This window comes from Larus michahellis, chromosome 4, assembly GCF_964199755.1.
Source record: "Larus michahellis chromosome 4, bLarMic1.1, whole genome shotgun sequence".
Classification (NCBI taxonomy): domain Eukaryota; kingdom Metazoa; phylum Chordata; class Aves; order Charadriiformes; family Laridae; genus Larus; species Larus michahellis.
The window spans coordinates 30,452,736-30,469,275 of record NC_133899.1 but is presented as its reverse complement, the minus strand read 5'-3'; the positions used below and the strand labels follow the sequence as shown (position 1 = coordinate 30,469,275).

The window sequence follows — 16,540 nt, the reverse complement described above, 5'->3', positions numbered from 1 at the left end:
AATGTAAATTTTGTATTTATTTCTTGCTGTCTCTGTTAAAAAGCACTTATTTAATGTAAATCCTTTGTATACAAAGAGTTCTATTCATTTGAAAGGATTTGGAACAAGCCAGTAATGTGAAAGTAAATACCAGCTTCAACATATGAAACAGGATATATCAAAAATAGTTATACTGTCTCATATTCCCAAATCGATACTCCAAACTCCCTCAGGACAAAGTATTTCTTTGCAGTCTCTGTACAAGCAATCATCAAAACCTATCCATGTGTTGCAGTCATTAAAAGAGTTCCCATTAGCATACTGGCTACAGGGGAAAGCAGAACTTCTCTCACATTATTTATACTGAAATCATCTTTAAATATACAGTCAGTTAATTCATTACCCTGTTCTTTTGCAGCAGGCTTCTCAAAAGCACACACACTGGCGCCCTGCTGGGTGGTCACAAGGGACCCTGGGTTTCAAGTCTATGTAACATGATACACATTGCAAAAGTTGGGTTGTTTGGTTTTTTTTTTGTAATGAACATTAATGTAGAGATGTGTTAGAATCAACAACAAAGGAAATAATAACAATAAATTGGTAAATGAACCTGACACCCTTTGCACTTTAAATCATTTTACAAAAACAGCAATGCACTGAGTTCAGTTTTCTCTCCTCCTCTTCTGCTCATGGTAAACATGGTTTCTCCCTCCCTTGCCCTCTCCTCCCCTCTCTTTTGAGAACTAGGGTCTCGCATGGGAGCAGCAGAGTAACCTTAGCACAGCCACCTCCAGCACAGCCCTTCCTGAGCACCAGCAGAGGCGGGTCGGGGGGCATGGTCACATCATGCCAGGCTTGAGCACTTTCCAGGTAACAAAACGGCTCTTAAGATGCAGTTGCCAGCTGGTGCATTTTTACTGGAGCCCTCAGGGACCCGAACCACCCCAGGTAAATTCTAACAATACAGTGGCAAAGGCAATAATAATGTGACAAAATATCCCCCCTCTGCACAGTGTGGATATTACTGTTTCACTGGGAAGATCTATACACAACAAACACCTTGGCTTCTCGTTGAACTGCAAATTTAAACAAATAAGCAGTGCTAACAGCAGCAGTCATGCTGCAAACAAGCATAATAAAAACCAGGGCATTTGTACCATGTAAACATTAAGAAAAAACTGCTGCATATTTTCAAACAAGCGGATACGGGATATATTTATGTCTTAACCCCACTCAAGCAGGAAATTATTTTTATTCAGTCGATACCAACTATAACCACAACGAAGCAGCACAGCTGGTCAATTACGGCCCTAAAGTCAGAAATTAAAATATTTACCCCTGTACGCGAGGCTCTTCAATGGCATAGAGTTAGTGCATGTATTTTTACACCAACTGCACCCCGATTGAGTTAATGCTATAATCTGTGCGAAAGGGGCATGGGCAGCCCAGGCTCTGCTGGTGTCTGCCTGCACGCAGCCCCTGGAGACCCTTAGCAGCCAGTCACTATTAAGGCTGCATTAATTTACACTGGGGAGCACAGCGGGAGAACAATCGCAGGAGCAAATATGCCACCTCTACAACCCCTTTTTGAGCTGTGCATTGCCAAGCCATTTCTGAGTCTCCAGTGTCTTCACTGATAAGCAATTTCTAACTAGAAAACTAGTCATTAGCCTATACACACTCTCTTCCCTTTCTTCTCTAGGCACAAGGAAATACACGCACCACTGTACTCTAGACGACAAGCTTTCCAGGCCTTCTCTTTGCTGTATGTTTGTACAGCACAAAGGAATGAGGGTGATTTTGTAGTCTAAAAGCAGCATTTGCAGTGTTGCATTAATTTAAAACAATTTAGTATACATACACACTATCTATTTATTAGTTTCCAAGACCCGTATCCCCAATACATTATGCAGTACCTCCAGTGAAACTACCCATGCAGATACAATTGCAAATGTTGCAACTTCCTCTGCTTTTGCAGTGCTGGTATTTCTATGCAACAAGCATGTTTATAGTCTGAAGTCCATATCGCTACAGTATAAGTTAAGGGTAAAAAATTTCCATTCAGATTACCTTCAACTGTGTAAGGTCCTCTTCAGTCAGACAACGGTCTTCTGCATTCTTAAGTTCTGCGTCTGCCCAAGCATCGATTGTGCCAGATAAACCAAGAAGTTTGTCCCACAAAGCCTGAGCTCTTCCCAAATTATCACAGTAGTTTTCAGTCTTTTCATTGATCTACCATGTGATTTATATACAAAAAACACACACAGATTTCAAAAATATTGTTATATTCTAAAAGCAAGCACGGCATAATAAAATCTAAGCAAGATGAAACCACCCACAAAAACAACAAGTGCGGCAAGGGAAAAAAAATCTCATGTGTCTTCACAGTGAACTGGTCACGAAGAAGATATTTAAATCCCTGCCACACATGTCGCCAAATATACCAATCACAATGGCAGCTTGCCAGTTTTAAGGCAGGTTTAGGAAGGAGCCTCGCTCATTAATGTTTATCTACTCTCAGTAAATACCATCTAATCTCAGTATTGATGCACTGCTTAGATTGACAGCGGCAAACATTTCTCACCAAAAGCACCAGCATTGTAATTCTCCAGATTGTCTCCAAAGTCTAAATCCACAGAAACTGTTATGGAAGCTTACAGATTCATGCAGAAAGCACAAATACTGCCTTTCTGCATTTCCTAGAATTATTTACTGTCAAGGAGTACCCATGATATAAACTACCTGAGAGATCAGAAACATTACACCAATAAACACTCTGCCAGCTTTCCTCTGGTAAACACTTGGATTTATCTCTTAAGAATGTTTGCCATATTGTATTTAATTTATTCCAAATATTACACACCCATCAAAATCAATTACTATAATACATAACAGATAAGACCACCCTGATAATTTACTTTTTACATACATCCAGCCATCTGTCCACAATAATGTTAGCCTCATTCTCGAACGGAGGCTCCTCAAAGCTCCTCATTTTATTGAGCTGGAATTGAAGGTTTTTGCAGATCTGATTTATTTTGTCTACATCTTCAGAGTGATCATTAAATTCCTCTTTTGCTTCTTCAATCTGTGAAAAAGACCAAGTGGATATTTACGAGCATGTTTACTTTTGACTGTTGATTCAGCAAAACATTTTTAACTGACATGCTGTTCTTTTTAATTTAAAGAAACACAGAGCATCACGCAAAATGATCTCGTTTATACAATACGTCGAGATTAGGAATGTATCCTGTGTTGTTATATCCCTGTCATGCTGATAGCAACATTTCCCTGTTAGAAATCCATATCATTCTTTACTGGCTGCAAAATAGCTGAGTGGGAACTACAGATAATGTATTTCTGACTAAGAGAGACAGAACTACAGTTCGTTTTAAAATTTATAATCACAAGATTCAAGGTGACTGTACATCCATACACAGAACCTCGGTTATAGAAATAAACAATGCACAATGTAATAATTGTCTGAGATACTATGACAACTCTAAAAAATATATCCTGGCATTCTGATCCCCAGGTTTTGAACTACTTTTTAAAAAAAGCTTAAATCCTACTTAAACAGCTGTTGTCAAATATGCCATGGACAGAAACTGAAATACCCCTTTTTCCTGCTTTCTATTTAAACACTAGACTGCATCTCTGTGCCTAATTGCAACGTCAGTGTTTACAAACACCATGGAAGCTCGCTGGAAAAGAAACACTGACCTCTAGCGTTAGGCAATTTGATAATAAAAGCCCTCCTTATTTCCCAGAGACAAGCATTACATCTTCTGATATACAGATACTGCCAGCCACCGAGATAAAGGGAGGGACAGCAGAGCAGCACTCACAAACCAGAATAAGGCAGAGAAACCTATTTTATATAATTATAAATAACAAATCATCAGCACTCAAGGATGTGCCTTATACTGTGCCACAGCTGTTGTGGACCACAATTTTGAGCGTGGGAGTTGAAAAACTCAACTTGAGGAGGAAGGGTTGTTAATAGAGTGAGGGGTCTCCACACAAGCAGGGACCAGGGTGCGCAGACGATCTCCCCTGCAGCAGGAAGCCTGAGTGATACGAGATGCCAGAGGTCTCACTGGTGAAACCAAGAAAAGACCCTGCCTCAGCTGAAGCTGAGGTGGCACACACAGACACCGTCCCATTGCCTGAGGAAGAAATCGCTCACGTTCCTGCTTAAATTTAACCAGCCCAGGCACTGCCTGAGAGCAAACGTTCATCAATGATATAGGTGATGCCTCATTGGAAGCCCTAAAAATGGGACCTGAACAACCAGTTATGTCACCCAGCCAGAAAATGTGACACCTGTACAGTAAAATGGTCATGATGGACATGCTGCTGTTCACTAACCCATTAGCCAGGGACAACTATGTCCAGTGGTTGTATTCATTTAGCCAAGAAGAACGTAGCCGACTGTCAAATATATAGAAGGTCTGTCTTCTAAGCAGGTTTGTAACATAGAAGCGAGAGGAGAAATACCAAACTATGTTGTTATGGCTTCTAACTGCAACACAGGTTGGTCAGCAAAGTCAGTGTGAGGGCAGAGATTCATGCTGCAAATGTAACCAGCCCAAGGAAATACTGTACCATCAGCCCAGTCAAAATCATTTTGGTCTCCAGAAGTCCAGACCCCGAGGCAGCACTATGATGGCAATCCCCAAGCTGTGACTGAGCACTGTAGCAATGACATACAGCAAGGTACACAAGCTCCAGCCTGGGAAGCAGGGTAGATCTGTCATGGCCCAGACTCTGAGCAGATGTGCCATGCTGACACAGCCTGATCCTGATCCTTTTCCTGATCCTGCTTGCTCGGGGCTAGCTCAAGATCTCTGCACAGCACTGCATGGTGCAGACAAACCTCACAGCCCTGCCTGGGACCCAGTGACGTGAACAAGGAGAGGACATGGATTTAAATTCTTGGTTATAAGCTACAGCAACAGCAGAGAAACAAGCAGCCGCAAGGAGCTGCATTACTTATTTTTTGCTTTAAGTGGCAGAACATTTTAAAGTGTCTTCTTAGTAACAAATGAATTTGCTGGTTTTCTACATTTACAAACGGCCCACTATAAGGTTTTTAACTCAGTAGAAAATACAGAAATATTCTAAACGGAGTGGGTGAATATGGCTGATTTTAACATACGTTTTTGGTAGGACAGGATTTCATTTTATTTTGATACTAGAGCGTAGTTTTTCTACGGATTTGGGTTTTTTTTTGTTTTGTCTAATCCCTCGTCTTTAACAAGACCTTGATTCACGAAGCAAAGCTAGACATCAACTTAAAACAAAACCAGAGTATAGTCTCTAAATGTATTTTGGAAGCCAAAGTGAAAGCAAGATCTTAACATTTGCCCTGATGGCTGGGTGTGCAAGGGCAACCCTACACCTGAAAGCTCCCAGGAAAGGCTTTGCTTTCCTTTTCAGTTAGTTCTTGTTACTCACCTTTGTTATTAGTCTGTTCAAATTCTCCTTCCCCATGTAAGAAGTTTGCTGTGAAAGCACAATCTCCTGTTTCTGGATGATGCTGGTCAGACTAGTTTTGCAGCTTTGATACTGCTTCAGGAGGTCCAGAGCCCTTGCACACTGCTCCTGGCTATTAAAAAGAGATGTATTATTTATCTCTAAGCATAAAACAGCAGCCTCAACCTCTTGTCTGCTTCCTTCTCCTATATTCAAACATATGGTAAGTTTGACTACTATGTTTGGAAGAGAGAAAAGGGGGGATAAACTGCACCAGTCATAAACCCTGCAATACTGTGTGATACCTGGTGTGGTATTTGGGCAGTTTTTGGAACGAGAAATGCCCTTCACCATCATACGCCTCTGACTCACGTTTAACTGTGATGTGACCTGAGCAGTTCTGTTTATATGATACTCTCCACCTGAAAGGTGAGCTCAGTCATCAGAAACTGAAATACAATGTGCAGCAGATATCACAACAGCTTGGGTGGGAAATACCACCTCAGCCCAGCCTTCAGTGGGATACGAAAACAGATTACTCCCACTGACACCTCTGCAAGCCATAAGGACTAACAAGAACTGTGAACTGTGCCAGTCCATGCAAAGCCTCTAGACATCTTTAAAAACCATAAGAGAAGGACAGATCCTCTGGGTGATCAATCCTAGCCTTTCCCAGTCCTCACTCTCACAGACTTAGCAAACCAAGCTCCTTTAGTCTGTTCCTGCATAAGAGACTGTTTTCACAGCTGTCCTCTTCCATTTGTTTCAATTTGACTTTGCTTTTTGAATGGGCTGGCATGAAATTCGCAGCAAATATAGAAGACTCGATTCCAAGCAGCAGCCAGGTTTTTCTTTTGGATACCAATTAAGTCAAACACATCACTGCATACCTGCTAAATGATGTGAATGTGATGTCTTAAAAATAAAAAAAAATTAATGAGCTTTGGCTACAAATTTCTATGTACAATTCTTGGCATTATGATAGTTTACAGCATCGTAATAGTAACATTTGCTGCTGTATCGGTATTTAATTTACTTTAAAGTATGGTCTAATGCTTTTCTGTTGTTTTGTTTTACAAGCAAACTTCTTACTTATACAATACTACTTTAAAACATAACTTTTCTCCTTACCATTCAGCAAGCAAGAGTTTTGTATCCTCCCATAACCTCTCTGTAACTCTGCACTGTTCATTTGCTTCCTCTGCTTTTTCCTCTTTGATCTGTGGGAGCTTATTAGCAATTTCTCGCACAGGTTTCATTTCAACAGCAGCACAATCCAATTCCTTTTCCAGTTCTGTTAATGATTTTACCCTTTATTAGAAAAAATGAAATACAGCCTTATATTAAAATAAGTCTTTGATTTTTTTCCCCCAATGTAATTATTAAGTTCCCGAGAAATTCATCCTGAGCTGCACATACCAACTATATTAAATGACATCATAAAAAGTCTAATTTGATCTTCAGTTCATGTAATTTGAAACAGTCCTTCAGATGAGTTATGCTGACCTAAGCCCTTTCAGAAAGTAATCCAAATCCTAAAGTCCAATAGGGTCTATATGAACATAGTGAATTATTTTCTATTAAAAGGTAAGTGCCTTCTGGTTATCTTAAAATATGGTCTAAGAAAGCAAGCTATGCCATAGCACAGGATTTCAGAACTTAAAAAATGGACACAGCTTATAAACTCCTCTCCCCTCCCTTTTTCCATCCACATAAACAATAGTGAATTGTTTATTCATCCTTTGCAAGGCTGCAGAGAGCTCCTCCGAAACAGCATCAGAGACATACAAATCATGTTAGTGGCTTTCTTGGGATGTGGTAAAATAACACAAGGCTTCTACAGTGCAGTTTCATGTCACACATGTCAGTGTTCAGCAAGAAGACCAGTCTCCCTCTTTGACGGTGTTCTTACAGAACATTATGATCATAGAACAATCAACGTCTTCTGTTTTTTCTTCATCAATGTTGCTTCAAACAAACACATACACAAAAGTTTAAAATAAAAGTTATTTAGGCTGTGAGGCTAAGAATAAACCATAAGCTCACAACTTCTTTCAGTGCTCCACAGACACTTCAAGACACATTCACGTTTCAGTGCTCAACTGCAAAGGGGCCACAGGCCCTCTGAGTTTGCTGAAATTATGAAATTAAGAGCTTTAAAAAAGAATTCACCTTTGTTGAATAGCTGGAATTGTTGGATCCTTCAAGCCTATTTTGTTAATTCTGGCACGTAGATCCTGGATGTTTTTAAGGAGTTCACCATTTTTTGTGGAAAAAATCTTGTATAAGTCTTTTTCCTCTGTAAGCATCTGTTCACTCGAGGGATCGTAGATCGCATTTAGCTCTTCAGATAGAGTCAGAACAAGGTTTTCACAGCAAGTCTTTCTCCCACATTCAGCATCTTCCAAACAGATATCAACTGTTTTCAAGCGTTCATCCAAACATTTAGCCTCTTCTGCCATATGAGAAACTTCTTGTGCAGCGTCTCTCAATGCTTTTCCTTGTATTTCAGGTTGACCTGAGGGATCTGTGAGACATCTGATGGACGACTGAATCTTCCTCAATGAGGCCATAAAAGCTTCCAGATCTTTAAGCACTGTCTCGCGGATCTGCATTTTATGGCTCATTTCTTCAAGCTGGTTTTGATAGTAAATCATAATTTTACTTGCAGCTTGCAGGTCTATTGGATTAAATTCATCTCTTGCTGAACTATCTAGGTATTCCAATTGTTTGCACACTTCAATCTGATTTAGTATGGATCTCTGTAGTTCCTGAGATTGAGAGAATGACCAACAGTGTTAGCAAGTGAAATAAAATCTGTATCTTGCATTCAAGCTGCACCTATGACTGAAAAAGAAATTATACTCGCAATAAAATAAGTATGCTAAATAGGGTGGTTGAGAAAGAAAACCCCTTTTTTCCTACTCTGGACTTTGGTGGAGGGAAGGAAAAAGAAGATAAATCAAATAAAATGGTATTCCACACACAGGGAATTTGGTCAGCACTACAGAAAGCCCAAGCCTCTTTCAGCAATCAGACAAAAAGGAGAGAAAGATTATAAGAGCCCGGGGATCAAAACCAACAGTCTCTTGCAGCTGGAGATCACTGCAAGCACAGGGGGGGAACACAGATGTTTGTTACCCTGCCATCTTTTAAGTTTTTTATGCTATACTTTTGGAGGAGACTTACACGCATTTAAAAATCTCTTGGTGACGTCTGCATGCTATCTGGTTACAGCCCTCAGACAAACAGCAGTTTGTCAGTGTTGTGAAACTCCAAACGTGCAGAGAGCTGGGAAAAAATGCAGGGCCTGTCCAGCCAAAGAGAGTCATCTCAGACAGAGAGTGCACATGATCTCTGCCCTACAGCTTGAGAGACCTAAACCCTACTTAGCTCAAGAGCCAAGGGCAGACAAATGCAAACTTTCAGTTCTGTGTAGCAGTCACTGTGTTCAGCTTGGAACAAAACAATACTCACCCTGCCTAACAGACAGACCGGAGCCTAGGCATGAGATACTGATAGCAGGTGAACAAGTTATTGCATACATGCAGAGCTTACAGAACCATCCTGGGGTGCGCTCAGATACCTCAGCAGATGTGACACAAGGCAGCTTAGCTTAGCTCACAAATTAACGCCTCATTATGTATATGACTCCTCAAAATGATATAAAGCCAGGTGGCAACAGTGTAAATCTGAAATGTCCTAACCTAAGACAAAATGTTCATGACTATGCTTTTTACAGTAGTGCCTATTGAGGGTCCCCTGGCTGGCTTTACAGGAATAAGAACATTTAAAACAAAGGGAGTAAAATGCTGTCAGGTATTAGAAGGTTTGGGAAGTCTTGTGAGTAGTCCCAAAATTCTGAGTGAAAATCCCACTAAGTTCTTTTGTTTTTAGACATATTAAAAACTATTTTGGCTAGGGCGTGGTCTCTGCATATTCCCTTACCTTTAGTTCCCTATAAGCAATATCACTATTCATCAGATTAAACTGCTGGATGTCCTTTTTCTTCAGCCGCTGATCTAATTCACATAGAAGAATGGATTCGTTTTCTATTGGCAAAACAATTTCCAAAGCAGTCCTTAATGAGTTTGTTCTACAAGAAAGGTAACAAAACATGAAGTGGGAAAGCAAGCAAGAAAAGACACTCAGCATTTTACATCATGAAAAGCCACAAAGATAATGTAACTGACTGTCTAATACATCTAATCTTCCTCCTCCTGAGGTCAAAGGAGTTCTTCCATTGATTAAGAAGAAAAGCAGTGTGAATCCCAGAGAATTTAACCAAAAAGTTGAAGGAAATAACAGTAAACTCGGGAATACCCCACAGTGATGTTACAAAGATCTGGCTCTGTGTTTCTTGGAGTGATTCACACTATCTGCAAGGTATATATGAACCAACTATAATTAAGAAAACCTTAATTTTATGCAATTTAAAAAAAAGATTAAAAACGTGCAGATATTTTCTGTAATGCACACTATTCCCTTCACAATACACACATTAGTTACAACTAACTATTCCTTAGCCAACCATCACAAATTGTTATTTTATACCTGGTATTTATAATATCCTGAAGCTCTTTCCATTCTCCTTTTAGTTTGCTTCTCTTATCAGAGATAGCAGCCTGTTGCACTTCATCCACAAGATTTTCTAAGGTAGAGGAGATGTTTTCCAATTGTGTCCAACCAGAACTGGTTTCACTTTCTATCACCTAAAAGACATGCAGCATTAATTGCATTAATATGATACTGTATTTCTCAATGGACTGGACAGTTCATAAAATTACAGTCACAAGAGTCTCTGCAGAAAAAGCAAAGACATCACCTGAAAGTAAGAGTATCTATTGCTTTCTTTTTCTTTAAGACTACATTTGTAGCTGCATGCAAATCTCTAACAACTTTTTATGATTAGTATTTCCATGGCTCATATATGCCTTGGCGACATTTTCTAAAAGGCTCAATAAATATGATTCAGCCATTTTTACTACAAGAATGAATGGGAAAATATCTCAACTTAGTTGCGTTCAAAAGAACAACAAAAAATGTAAGAACTGAACCAAGTTCTGAGATGCTAGATAACCTTTGTACTCCTTCCAAGCAAGGACTTGAAAAATTGCAGTAATAAATTCCCTCAATACCAACTATGCACCTTTTATCATGCCCTTCAGGTTCTCACAAACCTAATCAAGTTCTAAGTCCTGGAATAGTTTCGTTATGCACATACACCACTGTCATTTGATGGTTCAGCTCTGAGGACTCCTCCAGCCCTGACCATGAATCCATCACTTACCACTCCTCGTGACAAAAAAAAACTGCTTTCCGTAGTTATTTTTTCCATTAGACCTATTTCAGCCTGCAGATCACAAACTGAGAGCCACCAATTTCTTCTTTCAGCAACACTTGCAAAACTCCACTGTTAAGTAGGAATGCAGTCTTGCTGAATGCTAAATCCTTGATTTCCCTTCTACTTCTAATAAACCTGGTTGTAAGGATGCTCCTTTTTCCCTTGGCAATACAAGTAACACAGAGGGGCGAGGACTTTACATGAGAAAGTAACAATTTAGACACCAAATATGTTTTTAAAAGATGAATACTTACGTGTAGTTCAAGCAGCTTATTCTGAAGACATGAAGTGCCTTTTATTTCATCAGTAAAGCCAGATGCTACTTTATCTCTGCTGATTTGTAAAAGTTCCTCCAAGTTATTTCTTTGCGTGTTATAGCTAAAGAAAGATGCAATCACGTCAGAGAGAATATTACTTCTAATTTAGTGGAAATAAGGCAGGAGTTGAGACTTGATGACCAATAGATTACCATAAAAAATACGCACAGTCTATTGCAAATGCATAGTTTCACCTAAGTCCCAAATGAATGGGCATAAATAAGCAATGTATAAAAGAGCTGAGAAATTGCTCACCTGCCTGATTTTCAAGTACGAATACCTGCCTGCATTCTCGAAATTCAGTTTTATGAACATAGAAATGTAAGTTCTTTAAAAACTTAACAAATTTTTTAAATTTTGCAGTATTTGAAATTAGTAAGGCAGATACAAATTTTTCTGGCTCAAGCGAAGAGCAGAAGAAAAAGTTTTAGAGCTCTAAGTGTTCTTGCTACAAAATCCTAATGTTTCAAGCATTTAGCTACTATACTGCTTCCTTATCAATTACAGAGCAATAATAAGTAAACTGTAGCAGAACAAGAACAGAGTTCTGCATAGCATAAGTGCACCCTATGTTTGATACATTCAATTAATTTATGAATATCTATCATAGTATCATCTCTTAATATACATGCATTTTTTCCTTTAAAAATTACCTCTCTAGTAAAGCTGGTATGGGCAAATCACTGCCTTCCTCACATTTCTTCGCACAGCTTTCTCCATTGTGATGTTTCACATCTGGTTCCAAAACTACATCTGCAGCAGATCTTGAGGTCTAAGTAAAAATAAAAAAAGGCAACAATGACCTCTGCATCATGCTCTGTTAATACACAGTGAATACTAACAGACACCTGTGAACTCCTGAAAGAAGGAATTGCTTCATGTGTCCCAAAGGGGATGAGAGATACCATTCATGAACCAAAAGGGCAAATTTTTGAACACTTGCAGACAGGTCATTCATTCCTTACACAGATGCTAGGTCTTTGGTGAGCACAAGCCACTTGTGCAAATTTTTGCTGCAGCTCCATGGACACCCTTGAACAACCACAAGGTACTGTCTTCTGCAGCTTTTGTCAGGCTGCTTATACCAGATGCCTTCGCATGTCGCTCGTCTTTGATTCCAGGATATACTCTACTCCTCTGATACTGATATGCTGTCTGAGGCTGGCTGATGTTAGTTATATAATTCATACTTTGATTATCCATGAGAGAACAGATTTCATCATTTTATCAGGGACAACATTAGTAGCCTTACAAGAGATCTCCCTTCATAACGGTCAATTTCTACATATCTTCAAACTTTATGTAAATGCAATGAGTTCCTTCCTATAAACCACCAGTCTGAAGGCTGTCTGATGAGCTGTTTGCAGCCTTGCTTTTGTGAATATTTATCCTAAACGAGACATCTTCTCTGGCATCCAAATGATGAAATGCAGCATCTTCTCCCTCTGAAATTATTTCTAATAAGATACATATGTTATGGTTTTCCCTATATTTTTCTAAAGCAAGTGCCTCCAACTCTTCACTATTTTTTCTCTCTCTGCTCTCTGAAACTTGTTCAAATGACTGGAATACTATGGGGGATTTGCATCTGAACACAGCTTCACACATGACTCTTCCAGCAGAGAGCCACTCTTTAGCAAAATATAACACAAGGTTGGAGAGTCACATCTCCTCGAGATGCTTCATGCTGTTTCTTGCATGTTACTTTTTAATATTTACTTAGTCTATATTCCTAAGTGTAATGGATTTTTGATGTCTGTCCAGAAGCTTGAGGTCCCGCCACAATAAGGACAGCAACAGAAGTAATCATATTTTCCTTTTGCCAGTGATCTCCCCTAGACAGCGCACTCCTTTCTAGCAGTAAGTATGGACTTCTTACCTCCTGTGCCATAAGGATACCAGTTTTTTGAGAAGAACTGGGCTTTTCTCCATTCTCAGAAGCAACAATGGAGTTCCTATGGTTTAAAAGAAAAATCATCTTAAGAACAAAATATGAAATACAAAGGGAAAAAAAGAAATCACAGCATCATAGAATGGTTTGGGTTGGAAGGAATGTTAAAAATCATCTAGTACCAACCTCCCTGCCATGGGCAGGGACACCTTCCACTATACCAGGTTACTCAAAGCCCCATCCAACATGGCCTTGAACACTTCCAGGGATGGGGCATCCACAACTTCTCTGGGCAACCTGTTCCAGCGTCTCACCACCCTCACAGTAAAGAATTTCTTCTTAATATCTAATCTAAATCTACCCTCTTCCAGTTTTAAATCATTACCCCTTGTCCTATCACTACATCCCCTGATAAAGAGCCTGGATGTCTGCTATAAGGTCTCCCCAGAGCCTTCACTTCTCCAGGCTGAAAAATCCCAACTCTCTCAGCCTGTCCTCATAGCATAGGTGCTCCAGCCCTCTGATCATCTTCGTCGCCCTCCTCTGGGCCTGCTTCAACAGGTCCACATACTTCTTGTGTTGGGGGCTCCAGAGCTGGACGCAGTACTCCAGGTGGGGTCTCACAAGAGCAGAGTAGAAGGGCAGAATCACCTCCCTCACACGGCTGGCCACACTTCTTTTGATGCAGCCCAGGATGTGGTTGGCTTTCTGGGCTGCGAGCGGACATTGCCAGCTTACGTTGAGCTTCTCATCAACCAACACCCCCAAGTCCTTCTCCTCAGGGCTGCTCTCAAGCCATTCTCTGACCAACCTGTATTTGTGCCTGGGATTGCCATGACCCAGGTGCAGGACCTTGCAGTTGGCCTTGTTGAACTTCATGAGGTTCACACAGGCCCACCTCTCCAGCCTGTCCTGGCATCCCTTCCCTCCAGCGTGTCAACCGTGACACACAGCTTGGTGTCATCTGCAAACTTGCTGAGGGTGCACTCAATCCCACTGTCCATGTCACTGACAAAGATGTTAAACAGCACTGGTCCCAATACCAACCACTGATGAATGCCACTCATCACTCACTGGTCTCCACTTGGACATTGAGCTGTTGACTCCAACTCTTTGAGTGCGACCACCCAACCAATTTCTTTTCCACCAAGTGGTCCATCTGTCAAATCCACGTCTCACCAATTTAGAAGCAAGGACGTCGTGCAGGACAGTGTCAAATGCTTTGCACAAGTCCAGGTAGATGATGTCAGTTGCTCTTCCCTTATCCACCAACGCTGTAACACTGTCATAGAAGGCCCCCAGGTTTGTCAGGCACGATTTGCCCTTAATGAAGCCATGTTGGCTGTCACCAACCACCTCCTTATTTTCCATGTGCCTTTAATTAGTTTCCAGGAGGATCTGCTCCATAATCTTGGTGTGCACAGAGGTGAGACTGACCAGCCTGTAGTTCCCTGGATCTTCCTTTTTTTCTTTTTTAAAAATGGGCATTATGTTTCCCCTTTTCCAGTCAGTGGGAACTTCACCAGACTGCCACAACTTCTCAAATATGATGGATAGTGCCTTAGCAACTTCATCTGCCAGTTCCCTCAGGACCTGCGGATGCATCTCATCAGGTCCCATGGAACTGTGCATCTTCAGGTTTCTTAGATGGTGTGAAACCTCATCTTCTCCTGCGGTGGGTGGTTCTTTGTTCTCCCAGTCCCTGCCTTTTGATTCTGTGAATTGGCTGGTGTGGCTAGAGCCCTCGCCAGTGAAGACTGAGGCAAAAAACTTGTGGAGTATCTCAGCCTTGTCCATATCCCAGATAACCAAGTATCCTGTTTCCTTCTGGAGTGGGCCCACATTGTCCCTAGTCTTCCTTTTATCCCTGATGAAACTGTAGAAGCTTTTCTTGTTGCCCTTGATGTCCCTGGCCAGATTTAATTCTACCTGGGCTTTAGCTTTCCTAACCTGATCCCTGGCTGCTTGGACAATTTCTCTGTATTCCTCCCAGGCTACCTGTCCTTCCTTCCACCCTCTGTAGGCTTCCTTTTTGTGTCTGAATTTCTCCAGGAGCACCTTGTTCATCTGTGAATGCCTCCTGGCATTTTTGCCCAACTTCCTCTTTTTTAGGATGGATCGCTCCTGAGCTTGGAGGGGGTGATCCTTGAATATTAACTAGCTTTCTTGGGCCCCTCTTCCCTCCAGGGCTTTATCCTAAGGTACTCTACCAAGCAGATCCCTGAAGAGGCCAAAGTCTGCTCTCCTGAAGTCCGGGGTAGCGAGCTTGCTGTGGGCAGCTCCTCGCTGCCCTATGGATCTTGAACTCCACCATCTCATGGTCACTGCAGCCAAGGCTGCCCTTGAACTTCGCATTCCCCATCAGTCTCTCCTTGTTAGTGAGAACAAGGTCCAACATAGCACCTCTCCTCATTGGCTCTTCTCTCACTTCGAAAAGGAAGTTATCATCGACACATTCCAGGAACATCCTGGATTGCTTATGCCCTGCTGTGTTGTCCCTCCAACAGATATAGGGGTGGTTGAAGTCCCCCGTGATGACCAGGCCTTATGAATGTGAGGCTGCTCCTATCTGTCTATAGAGACCCTCATCCACTCAGTCTTATTGATCAGGTGGCCTGTAGTAGACCCCCACTATAATGTCACCTGTCCCTGCCCTCCCTTTATTCCTGACCCATAAGCTCTTGATTGGCTCCTCATCTATCCCCAGTTGGAGCTCCATGTGCTCCAGCTGTTCACTGACAGACAGCGCGACACCCCCTCCTTGTCTCCCCTGCCTGTCCTTCCTAAAGAGCCTGTATCCTTCCATTTCAATGCTCCAGTCATAGGAGCCATCCCACCATGTCTCCGTGCCATAGAGGCTAATGATTAATTAATGACATTCTGGCTAATGATTAAAAACAGCGCAGCTCTGCTGAAGAGTAATCAAACATTGTACTTGCTAGTTTATGAAACTTAATACTAAATGTTTAAACGTACAGTTGCCCATAGTAACGTACTTGGTAGTACATTTACAATATCACAAAAATCTATCTGCATATCTGATTTCTACGAAGCTACAACACATCATGCACTCAAGTCAACTCACTCTTTCTTAGACGATTGTCTTTTTCCAGCACGAGACAGCAGGGCCGTGTAAGTATCTTCCACAATTCGTTGAAGCTTTTCTAGCTTTTGTTCACAGTCTGTAGTCAGTGTCTGTATGCCTGGGACAGTTTCTTCTGGCAGTCTTCCCAATATTTTAAGGTCTTCTAATGACTTGCTAAGTTCCCTCAGGCTGCCTTCGTGTGAAAAAAAGGCCTAAACAAAGAAAAACAGTATAATAAGCTCATGTTAAGTCATAAGGATATGCAGTTATTCTCATACTTTTTTTTTTTTTTTCTATCTCCATTGTCTTCTCGGATGAGTGCACTTAAATTGTAAGCTGTCAAACCAGGAGAGAAACATTTATTTTCCCTCAATTCTTTTTCAAATAAAGCCAGGAAAGAAATAAGGATTTCTGGCAACAAGTTCCCTAGCTGCATTCACAAGGCT

At 41.1% G+C, this 16,540-nt stretch overlaps 1 protein-coding gene across 10 annotated transcripts in view; it reads right to left on the bottom strand.

The window, feature by feature from the left end:
* The window catches only part of SYNE2 (spectrin repeat containing nuclear envelope protein 2), a 196,357-nt gene that overhangs the window by 130,852 nt on the left and 48,965 nt on the right, over window positions 1-16,540 (bottom strand). For all 10 annotated transcript variants that reach the window (XM_074583746.1, XM_074583755.1, XM_074583756.1 and 7 more), the window contains exons 23-33: window positions 16,095-16,306; window positions 12,998-13,073; window positions 11,772-11,890; window positions 11,056-11,179; window positions 10,012-10,169; window positions 9,406-9,553; window positions 7,630-8,228; window positions 6,589-6,768; window positions 5,440-5,590; window positions 2,909-3,067; window positions 2,050-2,211 (exon numbers count right to left, since the gene is read on the bottom strand). In XM_074583746.1, the coding sequence (XP_074439847.1) occupies window positions 2,050-2,211; window positions 2,909-3,067; window positions 5,440-5,590; window positions 6,589-6,768; window positions 7,630-8,228; window positions 9,406-9,553; window positions 10,012-10,169; window positions 11,056-11,179; window positions 11,772-11,890; window positions 12,998-13,073; window positions 16,095-16,306 (2,088 nt within the window). The remainder of the gene's footprint in view (window positions 1-2,049; window positions 2,212-2,908; window positions 3,068-5,439; window positions 5,591-6,588; window positions 6,769-7,629; window positions 8,229-9,405; window positions 9,554-10,011; window positions 10,170-11,055; window positions 11,180-11,771; window positions 11,891-12,997; window positions 13,074-16,094; window positions 16,307-16,540) is intronic.